The 23,366-nt window shown below is 41.2% G+C and overlaps 7 protein-coding genes across 7 annotated transcripts; 1 reads left to right on the top strand and 6 right to left on the bottom strand.

The window, feature by feature from the left end:
- Positions 1-435: 435 nt before the first annotated feature.
- Positions 436-2,064, bottom strand: SKDI11G3195 (uncharacterized protein; the record flags this gene model as incomplete). Its single annotated transcript, XM_056229561.1, has 1 exon — positions 436-2,064. The coding sequence occupies one exon, from the start codon at positions 2,062-2,064 to the stop codon at positions 436-438; it is 1,629 nt and encodes a 542-aa protein (XP_056083567.1).
- Positions 2,065-3,886: 1,822 nt separating this feature from the next.
- Positions 3,887-4,657, bottom strand: SKDI11G3190 (uncharacterized protein; the record flags this gene model as incomplete). The annotated part of the gene is made up of 1 exon (XM_056229560.1): positions 3,887-4,657. The coding sequence occupies one exon, from the start codon at positions 4,655-4,657 to the stop codon at positions 3,887-3,889; it is 771 nt and encodes a 256-aa protein (XP_056083566.1).
- Positions 4,658-4,754: 97 nt separating this feature from the next.
- On the bottom strand, positions 4,755-5,729 carry SKDI11G3180 (integrase catalytic domain-containing protein; the record flags this gene model as incomplete). Its single annotated transcript, XM_056229558.1, has 1 exon — positions 4,755-5,729. The coding sequence occupies one exon, from the start codon at positions 5,727-5,729 to the stop codon at positions 4,755-4,757; it is 975 nt and encodes a 324-aa protein (XP_056083565.1).
- A 1,026-nt stretch (positions 5,730-6,755) lies between these two features.
- Positions 6,756-12,005, bottom strand: SKDI11G3175 (uncharacterized protein; the record flags this gene model as incomplete). Its single annotated transcript, XM_056229557.1, has 1 exon — positions 6,756-12,005. One exon carries the CDS (start codon positions 12,003-12,005, stop codon positions 6,756-6,758), a length of 5,250 nt encoding a protein of 1,749 aa, XP_056083564.1.
- Positions 12,006-15,795: 3,790 nt separating this feature from the next.
- SKDI11G3170 (SRP1/TIP1 family protein) lies at positions 15,796-16,158 on the bottom strand (the record flags this gene model as incomplete). Its single annotated transcript, XM_056229556.1, has 1 exon — positions 15,796-16,158. One exon carries the CDS (start codon positions 16,156-16,158, stop codon positions 15,796-15,798), a length of 363 nt encoding a protein of 120 aa, XP_056083563.1.
- Positions 16,159-17,518: 1,360 nt separating this feature from the next.
- SKDI11G3160 (DUP/COS family protein) lies at positions 17,519-18,661 on the top strand (the record flags this gene model as incomplete). Its single annotated transcript, XM_056229555.1, has 1 exon — positions 17,519-18,661. One exon carries the CDS (start codon positions 17,519-17,521, stop codon positions 18,659-18,661), a length of 1,143 nt encoding a protein of 380 aa, XP_056083562.1.
- A 2,553-nt stretch (positions 18,662-21,214) lies between these two features.
- On the bottom strand, positions 21,215-23,047 carry GEX2 (glutathione exchanger; the record flags this gene model as incomplete). Its single annotated transcript, XM_056229554.1, has 1 exon — positions 21,215-23,047. One exon carries the CDS (start codon positions 23,045-23,047, stop codon positions 21,215-21,217), a length of 1,833 nt encoding a protein of 610 aa, XP_056083561.1.
- Positions 23,048-23,366: the final 319 nt, after the last annotated feature.

Genomic DNA, 23,366 nt, shown 5'->3' with positions numbered 1-23,366 from the left:
TGAACGGAATGATTGGCCATGAGTTCATTCGTCGCCGACTCGTACAAATCCGTTTCAAATCTGCTACCTACGCAGTGGCGCCCTAGGGCAATCAACCCCTGACGCATCTCCCGAAAATTCAGCTTCTGAGGTGCATTCTTCGGAAGTTCCATCATGTACTGCCGAAAAGTTGCATATTCAACGAGACAGCCCTTCGCGGTATTCAGAAACAAGTAGGAATACAAAACTATCCTCGAAGTATCTCGATTTGTTACTTGATCTGGATCCTCAAATCCCACGACATCCATCCAAGGATCATGTTTAAAGGCGTCATAACTGTTACCAAGCGCACATATTTGCATTTGCCTTAGCACAGTGACAAAATAAAACAAGTAATCTGAAGTGAGTCCGTCAAGTGTCTTTAGTCGAGGCTCCGATGAACCGTTCTTGTTATAATCAGTGTACAGTTGGATGCGTCTTGTTGTATCGTCGACGTATACGTTGCGCTGAGGACCGGCAAAAGCGAGTAGCTGAAGCTCTGGATAACGGTAAGGGGTATCCCACGGCAAAATGGATCATCCACATAAGTGGCACCGTGAGCTCGTCAATTGCAACAGCCACTTTATTTTTCAGAGCCGCGGTCATTTTGTTAGCATCTCTTCTCAACTTTGGCAGCACAATTTCACGATATTTAACAGGTATCATTTGAAGAAAAGAATCGTTTTCCAGATACTCGTCAATTCCCCGCTTTGGCTCTCTGAACAAAACGTCTCGATTACGCAAAATGAGACTGGCAATATCAACCACTGTAGGCATATAAAAGCACTTGTTCAATTCGTCCCAAAGGCTGTCAAACTGAGCCTTGCATGCAAAGTAAAAGCCGCGGACATACTCGCGATTAAACAGTTTTCCACATACTGATATACCATCAGAAGAAGGTACCAAAGTTATTCTATAAGAGTCCTTCTGCGCGGTTTCCTGTGCTACTTCGTGGTACAGAATTTTGATCCATTTCCACATCGCAACGCCGTTGTTGTCATCAAATATATCTAAATCCTTTGCGGTGCAAGCACAAGAGGACACCAATAAAGCTTTCACGGCATCTAATGTTTTTCTGAGTCTTCGTGGAGTGTTCGGACTGCGCAACTTACATACTTTTAAGCCATGCTCGTCCACAGAGGGAATAATGGATTGTTCATTCGCAATAGATCGATCCTCTTCCTCTTCGTCACCAGCGCCACCACGGGGACCCGCCCCAAAATTAAGCGCACATGCTCGCAAGATAATATGCAAAATATCACCCAATCCGTCTTTTTTGTTCATCATATCGTTACATATCTGTGAAAAGTACTTTATCTCAGTGGGTTTACGTGGGCATAGATCACGCTTCAGCCGCCCTGTGTCGACTTTCTTACCGCCAGGTAAACTTGCTTGATATGCGGAAAAAATCGAAAGCTCATCTACGTGTAGTAACAAAAACATGTAGGGTGCCAAATTGTATCCATATTTCCTTATGGTGCTTTTCTGAAGACTCCTTACAATAGGCGCGCCAGAAACAAAGTTGGTGAAAGTACGCATCGTAGAGCTGTCGTTCGGCCTGGAACTCGCAGTTTCGTAACAACGTTCCAGGACACGAAAACTCAACTCACTATAGTATCCTCTGTTGAGGTAAAAAAGAGAAAGGGTATCGTAATCTTTCCTATTAAATTTCAAAGTATGTACTTGAAACAACGTGTAGACCATCAAGTTGATTTTCTTGGGAATGAGATACTTTGAAGGGATTGGTCCGCTCTGGAAATCTGGTTCGTCTTCAACAAACGTCAGAAACTTTTGTACATTTTTCTTGACCATGACGGCAATGACAATTTTTTCAAAAGATCTTTTCCTATCCATTGCATCAGTTCTGTATTTTACCACCTTGATTAGACTAGACTTTTCGTCTTCGTAGAATGATCGCACTTCCGTGCGGATCGATTCAAATAAAGTTATTGAGTGACAATGTACCAAGTCGTTTTTGTTATTGAGAGCCGACTCAAACTCCTCAAAGTTTACTTTTTCAAACTTACGCTTATCGGAAATTTTCATTTTATTTTTGTAAGTTTCGAAATTAACAATAGTATGTTGATTGTTATGCTTTTTGACAAGAAATCCATCAATATAAGCAAAAGATTGTCCAGTTTCCACCTTATCATCATCTGAAAATGTATCTATTGAGAAGATGCAGAATTATGCAGCGAGCACCAAAGAAAATTCAGTTAGTAATGACTCCTTCAAGCACAACATAGAAAACAGAGGATGTCTGTTTCTCCCTGGGTATTGTCATTCATCGCTTGATTTCTGGCCTGCAAAAATAAACTGGTCAGTACGTACTTCTTCTTCAATTTCCATGGTGCGCAGTATCTCAACCATCTGCTTAGTCGAGGAGAACCAGGATTCTGTTCATTGCTCAAGCCGCTTCATGGATATTCTCTTTGATACTTTAAACATGGACCTGTTGGTCGCTCCAAGAAATTACGCGCTCAGCCTGCAGCTTCTTCCGCTCTCGAAAAGACCAATATAATAAAAACTTATGAATTACATTTCCTTATTAGGTATATGGCCTTACGCTGCGAAGTAAGGTAGACCTTTTTGGCGCACTTATATATATAACGCGTCAGACAACCTTCTCCGAAAATTTCCCTTAACTTGCCCGACGCTCCACCTCGAAAAAAAAGAAAATATATTACCCTGCTTAATAAGAAAATACGTATCAAGTTACTTCCTTGGTGCAATATCCCACTATAAAAAAAATTCCTTGACGCAAGATCTTCGGCCAAATTTTCCGTCCCAAAGTGCCTAAAGAGGAAATAATGACAGCTTTCGTACAAAGTTACTTCCACGGTGCAATATGTCCCTACGGCCTTGTCTAATACCATCCAGCGTGCAATAAGGTAACATATATATCCCCACCACAACACCCAACCTAACCCACACACCCAACCACACCCACACACACACCCACACACACACACACCCCACACACACACAACCTCACCCACACACCCCACACACCCACACCCACACCCACACACCCACACCACACACCACACCCACACCCACACCCACACCCACACCCACACCCACACCCACACACCCACACCCACACCCACACACCCACACCCACACACCCACACACACACCCACACCCACACCACACCACACCCACACACACACACCCACACACACACACACACCCACACCACACACCCACACACCCACACCCACACACCCACACACACCCACACCCACACACACCACACCCACACACACACACCCACACACCCCACACACACCCACACACACACACACCCACACACACTCTCTTCCAACCTCATTTCACTTTACCCGGCTTTCTAACCAAAATTAAAAAATGAAAATGATGATGATGAAAATTCTGTTCTTTAGCCCTATCATACTTTTACATAACCCTAAGTAGCCCTAGTAAACGTTTACATAGCCCTCATTTACTTCTCCTCCAAGCCCTATTCATCTTTACCCGGCCTTTCAGCCAAAACGCGAAACGAAAAAAAAAAAAGCCACTTGGCCAGCTCACCAGACGAAACTACTTCTATTTGGCCTTGTAGCCCTCCTCTCTCTGATGAAAACTGTTATTATCCATTGTTTCGGCTTACCTTCTCTGTCCCGTCATCATGTTCCCTGATAACCTAGCCTCCTGGCCACAGTCTTCCCACGACACAGTCTTCCCACGACACAGTCTTCCCACGACACAGTCTTCCCACGACTTTGGACCGTAGCCATTGATTTGGCCAACACGAAGACTCTAGGCAACATGTTTGGAAGGATTGAGACTCAATATGGAGACGTTGCCTTGCTACTACTCAGAGGTACTTTGCTCTTCTCCAAGAGGTCATGGCTTTAATTTTTTTTTTTTCTTAATTCTGAGATTTGCTATGACTTTCTTATTCGCTTTTAGATCTTTGCTGAATAATATCATGTCATCAACGAATAGACATATTGTGACTTGACTATTTTTGAACACACACGACCATCCACGTACTTCGTCCATGCCACATTGCTTTATTAAGTATGATTTAATAGTTTCATACCAGTTTGCACCACTTTGTTTTAAACCATAAAGTGATTTCTTTAAACTTAGTAATTTATTATTCAATCCTAGATGTGGTGGAGGTCTTATGTATAATTCCTCTTTGATGTCGGCATACAAGTAAGCGGAGGATACGTCTAGTTGTGTGACATAGTAGTCATTATCTAATGCAAGTGACAAAGATGTCATCAGTGCATAATGATGTACAGTATTGGATTGCATGCCCGGATCATATGTATCGGGATGCTGTATGTCACCTCTTGCAACAAATCTAGCCTTATGTGTTCCGTCACGCTTCTTGTTGAATACAAGCACTGAGCTTATCATATTCTTGGAACCCATCGAGTTTCTATCATAATACTTGTCTGTTTCCCAAGCATTCATTTTTAATAGTTGGTTAACTTCTTTATGATATGCTTCAGTATATTTCTCCTTTTCTTCATTACTCTTATTATATGTGATTGCTTCATCATATCTTAAGGTCGTTCGGAATGGTTTGATTGACTTTACCGCCTTTACAGCTGCAATTAAATGAATACGTTTTTTTGACCTTGGTGGTTCTAGACTATGCATGCTCTTTTCTTACCTTTGGTATTTGTAAAGACATTAGAATCATCCATACCACCCAAACTGGAATTAGTTTGACGAGAGTGGATAGGTGGAGGTTCTTTCAAAGATTGACGAAGCTTAATAGATAAGGAGCGGTTAAGCGATTGATATCAGCATCAAAGGTAAGTGCATCATAATTGCATTGGTCCAATCTGGATTGTTCATCATGCCAAATAACGTAATCAGTAGTGTCTATTGTTTTCTTCAAAGATGGAACATAGATAATATAACCATATGAGTTTCGTAATGGATGTAAGGCGCAACCAGGAATACCACGAGGGCAAATTTTTGAACCGGGACTGTGATTGTTGACTACAACAGTTTGACCGAATGGTAATAGAGTACTGATATCAAGTCCTGCTAAACCAGCATGTTGTCGTGGGTAATTCTTGTTTTTTGGCGAAATTAAAGAATTTCTGATAATGGTGGAGAATTCGACTGCTGAAAACCATAGACGATTTAATAAACCGCTGCACCGTAGATGTGTGCGACGGTCGTCTAATAAGGTACGGTTTGATCGTTCAGCAATACCATGTGCTCTGGAATCTGCTGTTGTTGTATAGCATGGAGTTATACCGCGTTCCATAAAGAAATTACGGAGGCTCTTGTTAGTGTACTCGGGTCCTCTGTCCATTTGTACGACTAAACCGTTGGCATTGAATTGATTGCCAATGAAGGCTATTATTTTTGTAAATACGTCTAAAATAGATTGCTCACGACGATCGAGTAATGGATAAACCCATTTGAATCTCGTCTTCTCATCAGTAAATGAGATAAAATAGGAAGGTGCACTCTTTGGCAGATGGTGAACAGGGCCAAATATATCGGTATGTAAGTACTGAAAGGGTTGATAAGATTCTTGGTACTTTAGTCGTGATCCTTTGACATGTCTATGTTTAGTGCTTTTGCCAACTAAACAGTCTGGACATTGATAAGTAGTAGAATCAGACCAGTCTACATCCGATTCTCTCAAGTATGTGATCGAACTATTCTTGAGAGAATGTCTAATTGTTCTAGCGTTTGCATGCCCAAGCATTCGATGAATCAAAGCGTACGGATATTTATGTGTAGATTTGCTGGTGTTAACGTTATTAGCAGTTTGCCTCTGTAAGGTTGACGGAATTAAAAAGTCCTTGGAGAGCCAGTAAAAGTCTCCATGTTTAACAATAGGGGCAAGGATAGTACCGTCGGATAGTTCTAAAGTATTTTTAGTGAGGTAAGCAGTGATATTTTGGTTAGCCAGTTATGTTTCGAGTGTTTAGTGCGGTTATTGACGTCCGAGCATTATTCTGAAAATTAAAGTGGAGATTACTAGTAGCGCTGATTGGCATCTCTTGCTTTTGCGCATCATGTAGACTTATCGAATCATTCGGTGATGCGGAGTGCAAGAATTGTGGTGACCGTTATTTGAAATGTTTCGGCGGGGATACTGCCGTTGTATTCAAGTTGAGCAAGTGTCATCTTGATTGTCGGTTTGTCAGAATTTCTGCATAATTGATTTTTAGAATCTTCTTTCACTGGTCTGATAATTCTTGTCATCTTCGTAACACCGTATATGATAATCTTCTAGTTACGTGATTGAATGTATTAATAAGCTGTAGCGGTAATTGATGGATAGTTGACTATTGTTCCAACATTTCCCATACTCATGCCCTTAGTCATGCGATTCTCTTCCTTCATGCCCATACGGCCATACTTTCAGCACATCGAACCATGACGTATCCTTTTCTACCTTCTGCCGCTTCCTCAGCCTAAACTACTCCAGATACCCTTCAACCAAGACTACAAACCTTACATCCTCTTGTGATCTACCATCTTGCTTACTCACTGCTACAAATCATTAATATTCTTGCGAAACTCTTACTCACTCACTACCTCTATTTTTTGTTTACTTTTTCTTGGTTGTCTTGTTAACCTTCCCCTTCGCAGTTGTCTCTCGCTACTACTGTGCAACCAACATTAAATCAAAACAGTGAAATTTAGAAAAAAACATATATTCTCCCAAAATGTTCTTATAATATACTACACAATACATAATCAGTGACAGCTATAACAACGTCCATCACTCTCCAACTTCTCTGCTGGAATCTCTACATAATAATATATCAATCTTACCGTCTGGAACATCATCGCTACCTAGCTCTTTGTGAACCGCTACCATCAGCATGTACAGTGGTACTCTCGTGTTATCTGCAGCGAGAACTTCAACGTTTGCCAAATCAAGCCAATGTGGTAATAACCACACCTCCGAAATCTGCTCCAAAAGATACTCCAGTCTCTGCCGGAATATTTTATTGTAGAACAGGCCTATTAGCATCGAGAGGAAAGGCGTCCAATGCGGCAGTTTAGATGGGGTACCTCCCAGCGCAGTCTGATCTCGCAAGTGCATTCCTAAACTTAATTCATACCTGCTCCTCAGCTGTTGATGATGCCTGCCAAACTGCAGCTTGACGTACTGCGGACCCTGCAGTCCAGCGCTTGTCATGGAACGCAAACGCTGAAAAACTCCAAGTTTCTCGAGCGCCTCCACAACGACCGTAGCGTCTTTTGCCTCCCATTCTTCCTGGCACTTTTTCTCGTCCCAGTTCAAAAAGTATTGCAGCACCCCCGTCTTCGATTCGCGCAAGTTGCTCCATGCTTCAAAATACAACTCTTCGATTTGCCTTCCAGACATGCGGAAAACTCGGCTCCCTTGCTTGCCTCTTGTCGAATCCAATACACTAATTGTTTCCCTTCTTCTAGTAATAGCCAGGTACCAAGCATAATTTCTTTGTATCTGAGAGTAGATCTCTCTCTTCTTTACGCTAAAAAATTTCAAATATCCTACAGGGTCCCCATGATATGGCTCGATATTTTCCAAGTATTCCTTGTATTCCTCGTCATTTCGCAGCATTCTCTCCACAGCTAGTGCTTCCCAAGCTATACTCCGATACGATACTTTCTGGCGAGGCCAGCAGACGCAGAGCTCGAACATCTTTTGACAGCCCTTGCATAATCCGTATTGTGTGAACACTCCCTCTGGGCAGAAGTATATATCGATACCATAGAGGAAAAGATGTTTAATTTCGTCAGACCGAAATCCAAGAAACTCTAATACATTCGTATTCTCAGAAGTATTGGGAAACTGTGCTTTCAGTTTCTTTCTCTCTAGAAAAACCATTTGACTCCCTTTCCGCTTATATGGCTCTTTAATAATGTCAGTGACTGGATGGATTCTATTACTCTCAGCATTGCCGCCTGTATTGGCGTCCTCGTTGGCACTAGCATTGGCACTAGCGTTGGCACTAGCATTGGCACTAGCGTTGGCACTAGCGTTGGCACTAGCATTGGCACTAGCATTGGCACTAGCGTTGGCACTAGCATTGGCACTAGCGTTGGCACTAGCGTTGGCACTAGCATTGGCACTAGCGTTGGCACTAGCATTGGCACTAGCGTTGGCACTAGCATTGGCACTAGCGTTGGCACTAGCATTGGCACTAGCGTTGGCACTAGCATTGGCACTAGCGTTGGCACTAGCATTGGCACTATCAGCAGTATCAGCATTGATACTATCAGCAGTATTAGCAGTGGTACCGTCATGAATGCCCGCGTTGCTGTCCTCATCGCTGCTGCAATACTCTCTGTACCTGTCACTGCTATTTCTCTCCTGGGAACTAGACGGTAACGCGGAGACTGTGGCCTCATTTTCAGCCAATCTGTCCATTCTTTCTATCAGTTCCACTGTGTCTGCCGACAGGTCTGTCCTGGAGCCACAGCATCCAACATGCTGGCCCTTTTTCCCTTTCTTTGATTCAAGTCCATAGAACTCGCGCACCTGTTCGGTTATACAGCCTTCCTTAATTGGTGATAATTCACCCCTCCGATTCCTTGCCGCCCAACTGTTTTTTCTAGATAATATATAACAGAGGCCTCCATCTCTTAGTCTTCCCATGCCTTGAATGAGCTCAATAATATTAAGTCTATTATCAAGCGTGATCACCATCATCAATTCCTTAATGTCAATTCCTTCAGTGACTAATTTCGTTCCGATGAGAACTCGCATGCTACCGTCAGTGACAAACTCCTCCGTGCGAGACACCTTTTCTGCAGCACCCAGCTTCCCGTGTATCCACACCACCCGGAAATACTCCCTCCAAGAGCAGGCCAATTCTTCCACTTGGTTGGTTGTGCTTGCAACTACAATGGCCTTCGACTCTGGTTCAACTTCAAACAGGGCTAAAAGAAGCTTCAGTGCTTCTTTGGGAGGTGATTCGACTTTCTTCCGGATTTTATGCACATGCCCTAAAGGCACCTCAGATTTCTCCTTAATCAGATTGAACATCTGTGTTGGATAGCTGGATAAACCTCTGCTGAGATCTTCCGACCGTTTGAGCTCGTTGATGTCCATCGATTTTTTGTTCAGTCCCGTAAGCCCAATACGCTGCAACGCAGTATCGGCTACAGCCTCAGGTGCTGTGCCGCTCAAAAAGATTGCTTTCTCGAAAGCGTCAAAATCGAGGTTAGCTATGCCCTCAAATTGCGACTGCCGGTAGACCTCCGTTTCGAAGTTGTGAAACTCATCTACAATGAGGTAACCCAACTTTACATTGTTGGTCCTAAAGGTGCACTCAACAATATTATCCCACGCAGCTATCCTGTCTGTGAACTTAGCGCTAGCAAGGTCATCGTAGATCCCCACGTATAAATCAGTAACGCCATAGTAACCTTCTTCAATAAAGTTTCTGACAGGGGCCACATTCAAGCAACCGCCTCGGCTCAACCTGATCATGCAATTAGCAAGCAACACTGTGTATGGTACAAACAGAAACGACACATATTTCACGTCGCCCTTAGACGCCAGTGCTATTAAGGGGAGATGAAATAACTCCGTCTTACCATAGCCCGGGGAGGCCTGTACTGCCACAGAGGGTGTGTCCGCCATGTATATTTCATAACATAAGCGCGACTGATGCAAGTCCCTGAATTCAAAGGAGCTGCCAAAGAGTTTCTGGCCTGCGACGAGGATATCGTTTGTGCTCTTGGGCTCTCGGGGCCTTTTTCGCGTTACTCTCAAAATTTTTCGATGATCTGAACTCGCCTCACCTGCTACGTCTCCCGCATTCGCAGTACTGGAGGAACAATGGTAGTCGCTTTCAAGGCCTAACCATTGAATCCAGCGCTCAGAAGCTCGTTCCTGCAATAAAGTGGCGGTCGTTCCACTGACACTGGTTAACGAAAAGGAATCCACACCGTAGATCTTTCGCCCTGTTTGAACGGAATGATTGGCCATGAGTTCATTCGTCGCCGACTCGTACAAATCCGTTTCAAATCTGCTACCTACGCAGTGGCGCCCTAGGGCAATCAACCCCTGACGCATCTCCCGAAAATTCAGCTTCTGAGGTGCATTCTTCGGAAGTTCCATCATGTACTGCCGAAAAGTTGCATATTCAACGAGACAGCCCTTCGCGGTATTCAGAAACAAGTAGGAATACAAAACTATCCTCGAAGTATCTCGATTTGTTACTTGATCTGGATCCTCAAATCCCACGACATCCATCCAAGGATCATGTTTAAAGGCGTCATAACTGTTACCAAGCGCACATATTTGCATTTGCCTTAGCACAGTGACAAAATAAAACAAGTAATCTGAAGTGAGTCCGTCAAGTGTCTTTAGTCGAGGCTCCGATGAACCGTTCTTGTTATAATCAGTGTACAGTTGGATGCGTCTTGTTGTATCGTCGACGTATACGTTGCGCTGAGGACCGGCAAAAGCGAGTAGCTGAAGCTCTGGATAACGGTAAGGGTATCCCACGGCAAAATGGATCATCCACATAAGTGGCACCGTGAGCTCGTCAATTGCAACAGCCACTTTATTTTTCAGAGCCGCGGTCATTTTGTTAGCATCTCTTCTCAACTTTGGCAGCACAATTTCACGATATTTAACAGGTATCATTTGAAGAAAAGAATCGTTTTCCAGATACTCGTCAATTCCCCGCTTTGGCTCTCTGAACAAAACGTCTCGATTACGCAAAATGAGACTGGCAATATCAACCACTGTAGGCATATAAAAGCACTTGTTCAATTCGTCCCAAAGGCTGTCAAACTGAGCCTTGCATGCAAAGTAAAAGCCGCGGACATACTCGCGATTAAACAGTTTTCCACATACTGATATACCATCAGAAGAAGGTACCAAAGTTATTCTATAAGAGTCCTTCTGCGCGGTTTCCTGTGCTACTTCGTGGTACAGAATTTTGATCCATTTCCACATCGCAACGCCGTTGTTGTCATCAAATATATCTAAATCCTTTGCGGTGCAAGCACAAGAGGACACCAATAAAGCTTTCACGGCATCTAATGTTTTTCTGAGTCTTCGTGGAGTGTTCGGACTGCGCAACTTACATACTTTTAAGCCATGCTCGTCCACAGAGGGAATAATGGATTGTTCATTCGCAATAGATCGATCCTCTTCCTCTTCGTCACCAGCGCCACCACGGGGACCCGCCCCAAAATTAAGCGCACATGCTCGCAAGATAATATGCAAAATATCACCCAATCCGTCTTTTTTGTTCATCATATCGTTACATATCTGTGAAAAGTACTTTATCTCAGTGGGTTTACGTGGGCATAGATCACGCTTCAGCCGCCCTGTGCCGACTTTCTTACCGCCAGGTAAACTTGCTTGATATGCGGAAAAAATCGAAAGCTCATCTACGTGTAGTAACAAAAACATGTAGGGTGCCAAATTGTATCCATATTTCCTTATGGTGCTTTTCTGAAGACTCCTTACAATAGGCGCGCCAGAAACAAAGTTGGTGAAAGTACGCATCGTAGAGCTGTCGTTCGGCCTGGAACTCGCAGTTTCGTAACAACGTTCCAGGACACGAAAACTCAACTCACTATAGTATCCTCTGTTGAGGTAAAAAAGAGAAAGGGTATCGTAATCTTTCCTATTAAATTTCAAAGTATGTACTTGAAACAACGTGTAGACCATCAAGTTGATTTTCTTGGGAATGAGATACTTTGAAGGGATTGGTCCGCTCTGGAAATCTGGTTCGTCTTCAACAAACGTCAGAAACTTTTGTACATTTTTCTTGACCATGACGGCAATGACAATTTTTTCAAAAGATCTTTTCCTATCCATTGCATCAGTTCTGTATTTTACCACCTTGATTAGACTAGACTTTTCGTCTTCGTAGAATGATCGCACTTCCGTGCGGATCGATTCAAATAAAGTTATTGAGTGACAATGTACCAAGTCGTTTTTGTTATTGAGAGCCGACTCAAACTCCTCAAAGTTTACTTTTTCAAACTTACGCTTATCGGAAATTTTCATTTTATTTTTGTAAGTTTCGAAATTAACAATAGTATGTTGATTGTTATGCTTTTTGACAAGAAATCCATCAATATAAGCAAAAGATTGTCCAGTTTCCACCTTATCATCATCTGAAAATGTATCTATTGAGAAGATGCAGAATTATGCAGCGAGCACCAAAGAAAATTCAGTTAGTAATGACTCCTTCAAGCACAACATAGAAAACAGAGGATGTCTGTTTCTCCCTGGGTATTGTCATTCATCGCTTGATTTCTGGCCTGCAAAAATAAACTGGTCAGTACGTACTTTCTTCTTCAATTTCCATGGTGCGCAGTATCTCAACCATCTGCTTAGTCGAGGAGAACCAGGATTCTGTTCATTGCTCAAGCCGCTTCATGGATATTCTCTTTGATACTTTAAACATGGACCTGTTGGTCGCTCCAAGAAATTACGCGCTCAGCCTGCAGCTTCTTCCGCTCTCGAAAAGACCAATATAATAAAAACTTATGAATTACATTTCCTTATTAGGTATATGGCCTTACGCTGCGAAGTAAGGTAGACCTTTTTGGCGCACTTATATATATAACGCGTCAGACAACCTTCTCCGAAAATTTCCCTTAACTTGCCCGACGCTCCACCTCGAAAAAAAAGAAAATATATTACCCTGCTTAATAAGAAAATACGTATCAAGTTACTTCCTTGGTGCAATATCCCACTATAAAAAAATTCCTTGACGCAAGATCTTCGGCCAAATTTTCCGTCCCAAAGTGCCTAAAGAGGAAATAATGACAGCTTTCGTACAAAGTTACTTCCACGGTGCAATATGTCCCTACGGCCTTGTCTAATACCATCCAGCGTGCAATAAGGTAACATATATATACCCACACCCACACCCACACCCACACACCCACACCCACACACACACCCACACACCCACACACACCCACACACACCCACACACACACACACCCACTACTAATGCTAAAGCTAACACCCATCACTATTGCACCATAACCATAACCATCACTACCATCACCATCACTACCATTAACTACCATCATCATCACTACCACCATCACCACCATAACCATATCACCATCGTCATCACTACCACTACCATCACCATCATCATCATCACTACCACCCACCTTGCTATTACCCTACCCACCACTCAAACGGACTGTAAGAACACCCTTTAATGTTACCCTGAATATATAACACCCCACGCTTTCTCACCCCCACCACATGCTTTACCAGCACCATTCCATCACATCACTAAATACGGCCCTTACCTCAGCGGTTCATACCCAGGGCCTTTTCCACACTAAACTCACAATATTGCATATATATATATCCATATCTCATCTCTGCATCCTGAATAGTATATCCCCAACTTATCACCTTCTCATCTCTTCTGTATCATCCAAACACTACCCTCTATTTACCTACCATACATACAATGAACCTAAACAAAGAAATGGAGATAAATAAGGTAAACAAAGAAATGTAAACAAACAGACACTACCCACCTTTCCTACCTGACCCGGCTCTTCCCCATTGAATCATAGTATTATATCCAGCACATAGCCATACGGACGTTACAGAATACTGCCATACCACACCTCATCCTTATAGAACAGCACTCAATACTTCCATACTTCACAGTCTTTACCATATATCAACATTCTATAATATGCACTACCATCATCGTCGTCATCATTATCACCACTACTAACACCCATCACTATTGCACCATAACCATAACCATCACTACCATAACCATATCACCATCACCACCATCACTACCATCACTACCACCCACCTTGCTATTACCCTACCCACCACTCAAACGGACTGTAAGAACACCCTTTAATGTTACCCTGAATATATAACACCCCACGCTTTCTCACCCCCACCACATGCTTTACCAGCACCATTCCATCACATCACTAAATACGGCCTTTACCTCAGCGGTTTATACCCTGGGTCATTTCAACATTAAACCCACTAAATCAAACATTTATCTATCTATATCATGTCCTTGCATCCTGAATAACATAATCCCAAGTTATCACTTCCTCACCTCTTCTGTAGCCCGAAATACAAACACGTGACCAATATAAGCCCTTATTATATAGTACTAAACCACCTCTCATCTATAACATCACTAAGTACGGCCCTTACCTCAGTGGTTTATACCCAGGGCCATTTCCACATTAAACTCACTGTATTCCACATTTATCCATCTATATCTCATATCTGTATCCTGAATAACATATCCCCAACTCACCACCTCCTCATCTCTTCTGTATCCTTCAATTACTATCACCTTACTTTGATACTACCGCGTGGCACACCCAGCCGTTCATACCTAATGTCATTACACCAAACCCATCTCATCTCACATCTAACACTTCATACCCCTTATCTGCATTCTAATCAACATATTCATCCACTCGTCATTACCACACCTCCTTTATATCCTTTGAACACTACACTCCATTTACCTCCCATATATACAATAATCGTAAACAATAAACATACACCAATCACTTTACTCTAGACCATCACCATATCACACTTTATATCCTGCTAACTAACTCGGCTCTCCCCCATTGAATCATAATGTCATATCCAGCACATACTCACACGGACGCTACAGAATACTGCTACACCACACCTCATCACTATATATGGCACTCACCTCAGTAATTCATACCCTGTTTTCTGTCACATCTACTATCCATAATCAATCACACATCCTTGTGGACCATACAACTGCACTCAATACTTCCATACTGTAAGACCTTGACCATATATCAGCTTCTACATAATGCCATTGCTAACATGAACAACATACAATCACCATCGCATCACCACCATCACGTCACCCCCGTGCCCTCTACTTTCCAATATCATGCTACTCATATTGCTCTTTTACATATTCACTGACATTGACTCTACTAGCTGCACTCCACCTGCCATACTACAGCTATAAGTACACTAACATATAAATACTAACGTAAACGCACCAATATATAAATACTTTACCTATCAGCACATTATCGTAAATATAGAATACACAATATCATCATTTCAATAAACCGCCATTACAGTATTCTCAATATCTTCTGAACATAAATACCAGCACATACGCACACGGATGCTACATAAATTAATCCAATCACTTTAACCCCTACTCAAATTCCATTATTCATCATCATACTCTTCCTCTACCATTATCTCCTTTCTTCTTATATATCCTTCGCATACTACTCTCACGTCACATGAACATAAAATATCATCACCTAAATCCAAGTTTTAGGTCCAGTATCTCCATTCCATGCACTACACTATAATACAATTACATACGCACACGGACGCTATAGAATATAACATACTTATATAGCGCTACCATATAATATCATTACTTTCATTTTTCCTATAATAAGTCTCTCCATTTTATATTTTTTAACTATTTTTCACTTTTCATAAAATATTCACCAGTCATTTTTAATCTTCTATAATCTTTACTAATCATTATTTCATTTACATTATCCATCTATACCCCTTTTGTACCTCATAACATATACTATCCCTTTGGTTACTCAGTAAATTGCATTCACGAAATGAACTTTACACAATCTCATTCCGTGATCCATTCCGCCGCCGTTTCAAAAATAACATAATTGATCGAGAGGTTTATAATATTAATATACACATATTCAACTATATACACCGTCAAATCATATTTTTTTATTTTTCATTCCCTCCTAATGTCCGTAGGATTTCATTCGTAAAAGCATGTTACCTATTTAGCAATGGTGTAAATACCATCCTTAGACAAAGCACTAGAGATGGCTGGTCTCAATCTGGTGGAGTACCATGGGACACCAGTGATCATTCTGGTCACTTGGTCTGGAGCAATACCGGTCAACATGGTGGTGAAGTCACCGTAGTTGAAAACAGCTTGAGCAACTTCGACTGGGTAGGTTTCAGTTGGGTGAGCGGCTTGGAACAAGTAGTATTGGGCCAAGTGAGCTCTGATATCAGAGACGTAGACACCCAATTCAACCAAGTTGACTCTTTCGTCGGATTGAGCTAGGGTGGTGGTGGCAGAGGCACCTGCAGCTAGAGCGGCGACACCAGCAGCGATTGAAGTTAATTTGACCATTGTATTTGTTTGTTTTCGATTGTTTCTTTAGTGCTGATATAGGCTTAACTAGAAAGAGAAGAATGAAGGCATATTCTCAAAGATAGATGATCAGAGCTGCTCTATTTATACGATTTCTTTGACCAGTTTGTTGCTACCCAAACGAATTAGTGAACGCTCACGTTTCATCGCGTACTCCTTCTCATCTTACCTCTCAAACCCATATTCATTGTCACTATGGAGGTGCGCCTGTCCTTGAACGACCTCTTCCACAGCTTTCGTATATGAAGGCACGTTTTGCATTTTCCATATTCTCTCGTATGCACCAAAGAAGGATGCCAATTATAGGGGAGCCGGGGTACCTTAAAAAACCCTTTTCCGTGCCTGCGATACTTCCTTTTTCGGCCAGATAGAAGATCCGAGTTTAGTTTGGACCCTCGTTCAGAGGCCCATCGTCTAAGCCCAGATTCATATGAGCTAAACGGTTGCCACGGAAGGTAGCAAGCAGCTTTCACTTCCTCCAAATGGCATGTGTTGTGAATCGTACCTATAGGGTTTGCCATTTTTTGCAATAGCACCAAAACTGCTGATAAGCCAATGTATGGACTCAAATCCCCAGTTTACACGCTGGATTTTTCTGTTTTACGGGATCTTTTGTCCGTATTCCGTGTGATCCAATAGTTTATGAATGCTATTTGTCGTACTTTCTGACTTCCGACTTGACTTCCACATAGCTTCGGTGCTCGGCATAATGCTGCTTGCCGTACTTTCTTCGGCGTCCCAGGAATGTGGGAGCAACTTCTTTTTGCATGGAAGGTCGTCAAATATGCCCCCAGGAAGTAACGATTTTGAATAACCCAGACCAAGTTAAAACGGCAACTCTCCTTTGAAAGCTAAACTTTTGCAGTTTAACAGGAACTCCAAGCCTTCCCAGTGTTGATTAGTTCTGCTGTTTGTCCATTTCCGCAAAGTAAACCCTCAGGCCTTTTTTAATGCACAAAGTATTCGATTCTGAATATGACAGCTACATGACAAAAGACTTCATTGGTTACAAGGAAGCATATTCGACTCTAGACAACAAGATTTCTAGTAGCTTTATAGGTTTGTATCACGCGGTAGTTTTTGTAGAGCAATTTACATAACAGAGGAGCCAAATGAAGTTCTTCGTTGTTTGATACTAGATATGTCGAACGCCCCTTTATCGTGCTCCCACTTACTGATCAAGCATAATCTCAACTAAGCCTTCAACTGTTGCATAATGCGCGCCTTCGGTGTTTTTTTTTCTTGGCAGAAAAAGACAGTCTTCGAACTATATAAGGCAACCACTAGGAGGTTGCGACTCCAAGTAACAGGTCTTCTCAACGACCACCTCAACATCAACATGGAAGATACCAAAGTTGAAGATGAGAAGAATGTAGGTTTATTATCCTCTGGATATCTCGAATCCCAAAAGATTGTTTTACCTAAGGACGTTTTCAGAAATGGCTTTACTTGGTTCTGTTATGAGACTTTCAAGTCCCTAGCCTTCCGTATCTGGTTGCTATCATGGCTACCAGTTACAACATGGTGGAAAATGTCGACTAATTGGATTTATCCATTTTTGGCTACTAATCTTCTGATTTTATGTGTATTTTTTTTGCCTCTTATTCAAATGTTGTGTCGTAAACGTACCTTATCGAAAAATCTCACCCAGTTTTCTAAAGAAATCATTGCAAACTCTCCAGGTACCGACGTCGAAAACTGGGAACCTATTGCAGCAAATCTCAACTCATATATGTATGAAAACAAATTCTGGAAAACCAAGTACTTTTTTTATGGTGCTTGGAACTGCCAAGAGGCATTCAGATTAGCCATTTTAGAGCCATTTTCTGTGAAGAAAGATGACGATTCAAAGCTCAAGTCATTTAAAGATTCAGTTCCTTACATCGAAGAAGCTTTGGAAGTTTATTTTACAGAAGTGGATAAACAGTGGAAGTTATTTGACACTGAGAAGGCGTGGAACCCTGTTAACTTGGATGACATTCAGCTTCCCAAAGAAACCTATCGGTTTAAGCTTACTTGGGTTCTCAAGAGGATTTTCACTCTTCAATGCTTACCATTATTCCTTCATTCTTTGAACTGTATCTACATTTCATGGCATTACGGCCTTCTATTTCGCATCCCATACCTTGGATGCATCTTTCTCATGAATATGCATACTTTCCAAAATTTGCGAGGTGCCTCGATGAAAATCGAACATAAAATGCAATTTTTGTCATCTATCATAAATGAGAGAGAAATCGGTGCTAATGGGTGGGATCACATCGCAAAGAGAATGAACAGATATTTGTTTGAGCAGAATGTTCGGAAGAATGAAGATTTTTTCTTTGATGGGATTGATTGTAAATGGTTTTTTAACTACAGCCTCTGCAGCCATTTATCTTCCAAGAAAACACTTTCGCACGTACCATTGGATGTTGAGCTATGGCCATACATTCGGGAAGCACAATCATCCTGTACCGATGAGTCTTCGGTGCAGATATGAACATTTCCCCTTAGTTTAGAATTTTCGTAGTTCGTTAAATCTATATATACTAGTTATACTCTGGGTTACATCATAAATATAGTACTGCTCATGCAAGTAGTGTTACTTAGCGTTATTGCAACAACCAGTAACAACAACGACTGTTCTGATCTGAATAACCACGGAATGTTTCATCTCTTACCGCTGTAAACATTTTCTAAAAATGAAATCACGGGATCTAGTATAATTATTTGGCGTTAAATTGGTTTCATGTAGTTAAGGGAAGGAGTGTGTACACGTTCTTACTTAGTCCTACTAGTGGCATCATGCTTTCTCTCGGGTACGGAGCCACGTCTTAATTACATGTGGAATAGAGAATTAAGGGTATCGTGAATAATATAAGCACGTATAGTAAGACTGATGAACAGAAATAATCGATTTGGGAATCTATATGAAGCTGTCATGGCCGCAATTGAAGAACGAGAAAATTGATAGAGCATTCTTCGGAAAGAAAACATAAACAGTTATCAATTATAGGCATTCAAACTATTCTGCTCTAAGCCAATTGTGCAGCAGATATGCTTATTCAAATATACCTCTTTTTCCAGTATTCACCTGCACTTACTGTGTTCGTCCAGTTTTTAGGTGTACCGCTAAAAGTATACCAATTTTGTAGGCCATTTTCTAATGTCAAGACCAGTTCGAGAAGGCAATAAATTTCTGCGTGATGGGAACCATTGACGCCTTTGTGCTATGTTCGTTCTTCCAAGATGAGTGAGATGGAAGAGAGATGTCAACAGTCAGGGCGAATTAACGGATATTGCATTCTAAATATTTCCTCCCGGCTCAATCTATTGACAGTAATATGTTTGGTAGAGTAATGCAAAGATACCGCTCAAATTTATAGTGTTTATCCCTAATTGAGAGTCTTCGCGGTTACACTGGTATAGACTGACTGTGTTTTTTTGATATATGACCATATCTCAACATTCAAAGATCTAGGCGACAGAGGTTTTGAGGTTATTGAGCCGCTGAAAATCAGTTCCAATAAAAACAACTTCATCTTTCTCAACTTTTTCATCGAACAAATACTGATACATTCTCTTTGCGACCTGACTCCACCAATTAGCACCAATCTCTTGCTCTTCATAATAGTAATTAAACGCCGCATTTTCTCATGAATGCAATTTTTGTATCATTTTTGGAAACTGCCTCCAAAACATGAAGGGATAGCTCGGTGAAAAGTAGATGTTATGCAAAAATGTAGGAATATTCTCGGAAAGTAACGATTTTGAAGAACCCAGGCAAAGTTAAAACTGTAAGTTTCCCTTGGACGCTGAACTTTTGCAATTGACAGGAATTCCAAGCCTTCCTAGTACTGATTTATTCTAATTGCTCACTTCTGCAAAATGAACTTTTAGTGCTTTTTCAATGCAAGAAAGTAAACCCTTAAATGACCTGATTTTTGCATCGCTGCCCTTCTTCAAATAAAACGGGTTCTAGGGGCGTTATACCGAATGTTTCTTGGCAGTTCGAATGATCAAAGGAAAAGTACCTTGATACATCAATTTGTTGAAACTCATTGCGACGAGTTTTCAGTATTTCGCTTCGATGCCCCGAGAGAGTTTGCAACGATTTCTTTGGAAAACTGAGAAAACCGCTTTGATAAAGCACGTCTACCACATAGTCTTTGAAGATCGGGCAAGATCATTAGCAATATGGTCTACTTGATACCATTATTAAACAATAAGTGAAAGAATTTTCACGTGATAAGGGGGCATCTGCTATCTCTGCAAACACATGTAAAGGTAAGTTCAATTTATCCATTGAGCTCGCTCGTTGCGCAACCAGAGGAATTCAAGTATCAGAATTAACTGTGGATCAGAAGACGCCCACGACTTTGCACAGAAAACAATGCAATCACATTATAAAGATGTCATGCTTTCATACCTATAAATTTACGAGAACTTCTTATTATAGGGCTAAATAAATATCTTTCCGATACCTATCGATATTTTTTTGTCGGGTGCTAGACATTTCTGAATCTCAAATCGAATCTACACTTATTGTTTCCGGTGAGGTTAACTTTACTTTGTTCTCTCCCTTCTTTTCACTATTCATTTCCATTATCTATAGTAGGAGGTTGATTGGATAGTTTAAAAACCAAGATTACATTATGGACCGCGTATTGATTATTAGTAATTATAGTTGTGATCACATATTAGTCATCCTATCAATCATGGCCTCGTATTGGTACAGTTCAGAAAAAAATCAATGCCATATCAACGCATACATAAAGAGGACGTGATTTGTGCCTTGTGAATTGTTCGCCGAAAACCTTAATTATAAAGCTAATGTCCCGCCTTCGTTGGTGGTCTCGAGAAAAAAAGGAACCGAGCGGGCCGACAAGGAACCTAAAAAATGGCAAGGGTCCAGAAAATGCTTCCAATGGAAGATTAAGGTACGCTTCATTAGGCGATATATTTGCTACTGTATATCTTGGTCAAAATCACTTTTTTCTTTGATAAAAACTATAGATCAAGTACTTATCCACCTTTGTTTTTCAATTGAAAATTAGCATTTTTCTTTTCGATTAGCTCGGTTACCTCTGAAGAACACTTTGAGCTGAGGAAGAATGCCTGGTTCATCCTTCGAGAGAGCCAAACCGTCTTCAGTGAATTCTTCATGTGTTGATTTGTCTATTAATTCAGGATCTCTCATGAACAGCGTAAAAGCAAAAAACGGTATTGTACAAACCAAACCGATTGTCATCATTATTCTTTGGACGTACCTGTACGCTTCGACGACAGCAATTCTCTCAGGTGAACCCCATGGATATTCATAAATGAATGTATAAGGTGATTCGTATGCTGCATCAGCTAATGTATCGTTAGAAAATGCTTTGCGTAACTGATTAGGCATGATTTGAGTCCACACTGCGCCTGAAACGGACGCACCGACGGCTGCACCGACTTTCGAGAAAGTAAAGTAAATACTCGTTATCACAGCCATCCTGCCATGTGTAGTCATGGCTTGTAATGAGACTATCACAGAATTGCTGCATAGAAGACCACTCATACCCATAATAACAGATGCGGCGATAGCTCCTCCGTGAGATTCGGACCCCCCACGGTATTGATAAAAAAGTCCCATACTTATCATCCAGGCAGCACAACCTCCAACAACAGAAAATTTCAATCTTCTTGCCTTTGCCACTAAGATACCATAGAAGGGGGACAAAGTGGCACCTACAAAATCTGGTAGGTTCAGGATTCTAGTAGCCGTTGTTGATGATTCGTTCATAGAAACAAGTAAAACTGGGTATAGGAAGTCGCACGCAATGAAAAAGGTGAAATAGTTGAAGAAGGCAACACCAAGAGGGGCCCAGATCCCACGATCTCCCAACAATTTAAATGGTAAAAGAGGGTTTTTAGCGTATGCCGTTTCCCAAAAAACAAAAATACAAAATAAAACACCCCCAAATACTAAAGTACCGATTATTTTTGAGCTATGCCATTTTTGGGATACTCCGTTTGCTAACGTCAAAGGAACAAGTACACATCCGAGAGAAACGGTTATTAGTATTATGCCGATTGAATCAAGTTCCCAAAATAGAAAAACTGTATTCTTGAGAAAACCTTGATTTTTTTTAATATGTGTCCTTTCTTTCAGAGCTTTCCATTCAGGAGTTTTCGATGATTTGTACATCATATAGACCAAAAGACAGATCATTGGCAAGGCAGATAATGGAAAGATGAAAGCCCACATAGCAATGTCCCAGGACCAATCCTTTTCAGGGTTTGCTGCTGTGACAATATTACCTGAAATCCATGGTATTATGATGAAGGGCCAGTATGGAACGTATTGGTACAAAATTCTCCACTTTAAAGAGGAAAAATCAGACAGTATTAGTAGTAGCACCAGAGTGACGCCTACATTACCAGAGTTATAAAAGACTGCGCCAGCTGCATAGATACTCACTGAGTATGCTTGTGACTGAACAATTGTTCCTATCACATACAAAATAGTCGCTGCTACAAACAACTCTACCCTGCCAAAGTAATCTGATAGCCTAGAAAAAACAACCTGAGAGCCGACACTCACAACAGCATTGATGACTTGAATGGTGGAAAGTAAAGAGTGCTCAGCGTAAGAATTAGTAGCGTAACCAGTATAGGTGGAACGAAGTGTGTGGTCTAAACTATAGCCGAATCCACATAAGAAGGCTGTAGCAATCATTAGAGCTCTATATTTTGGAGTATCAAATTGAACTGCAATAATTTCACTTTCGCCAAGCTTAGAGAATTCTACGTTTGCCGGATTCGCATCTTCATCTTCAAAACTCCTGCTGGATTCATTAGTGACACACTTTTCACTGTTTGATACACTCTTAGCATTTGCATTCATCTTGTATTCTGCTCTTTTTATTTACGTAGATATTATTTCAAGGTACCACAGCATTATAATTTAATTATTTTCTATGTCGATGTACTATTTAATGTCAATTTTTATTTATTCTCCATATTTAACGCTAATAACCGTCGGGGTGGAGATATGCTGCCTCCTTGTATAAGGAAAAACAAAGAAAAGGAGCTTTCATTCTGTCTCGTACAAGCATTATCGAGTTTATTCTTCTTTTTCTGTGACAACAAAGACGAACCGCTAAAAAGGTGTTGGTACTGCGAAAAAAAGTAACTATCTTGCCATGTGTCAGAAAAAAAGGAAA

The sequence above is a fragment of the Saccharomyces kudriavzevii genome (assembly GCF_947243775.1).
Source record: "Saccharomyces kudriavzevii IFO 1802 strain IFO1802 genome assembly, chromosome: 11".
Taxonomy (NCBI): domain Eukaryota; kingdom Fungi; phylum Ascomycota; class Saccharomycetes; order Saccharomycetales; family Saccharomycetaceae; genus Saccharomyces; species Saccharomyces kudriavzevii.
Note: the sequence above shows the minus strand (reverse complement) of the source record. Positions and strands in the feature narration are given on the sequence as shown.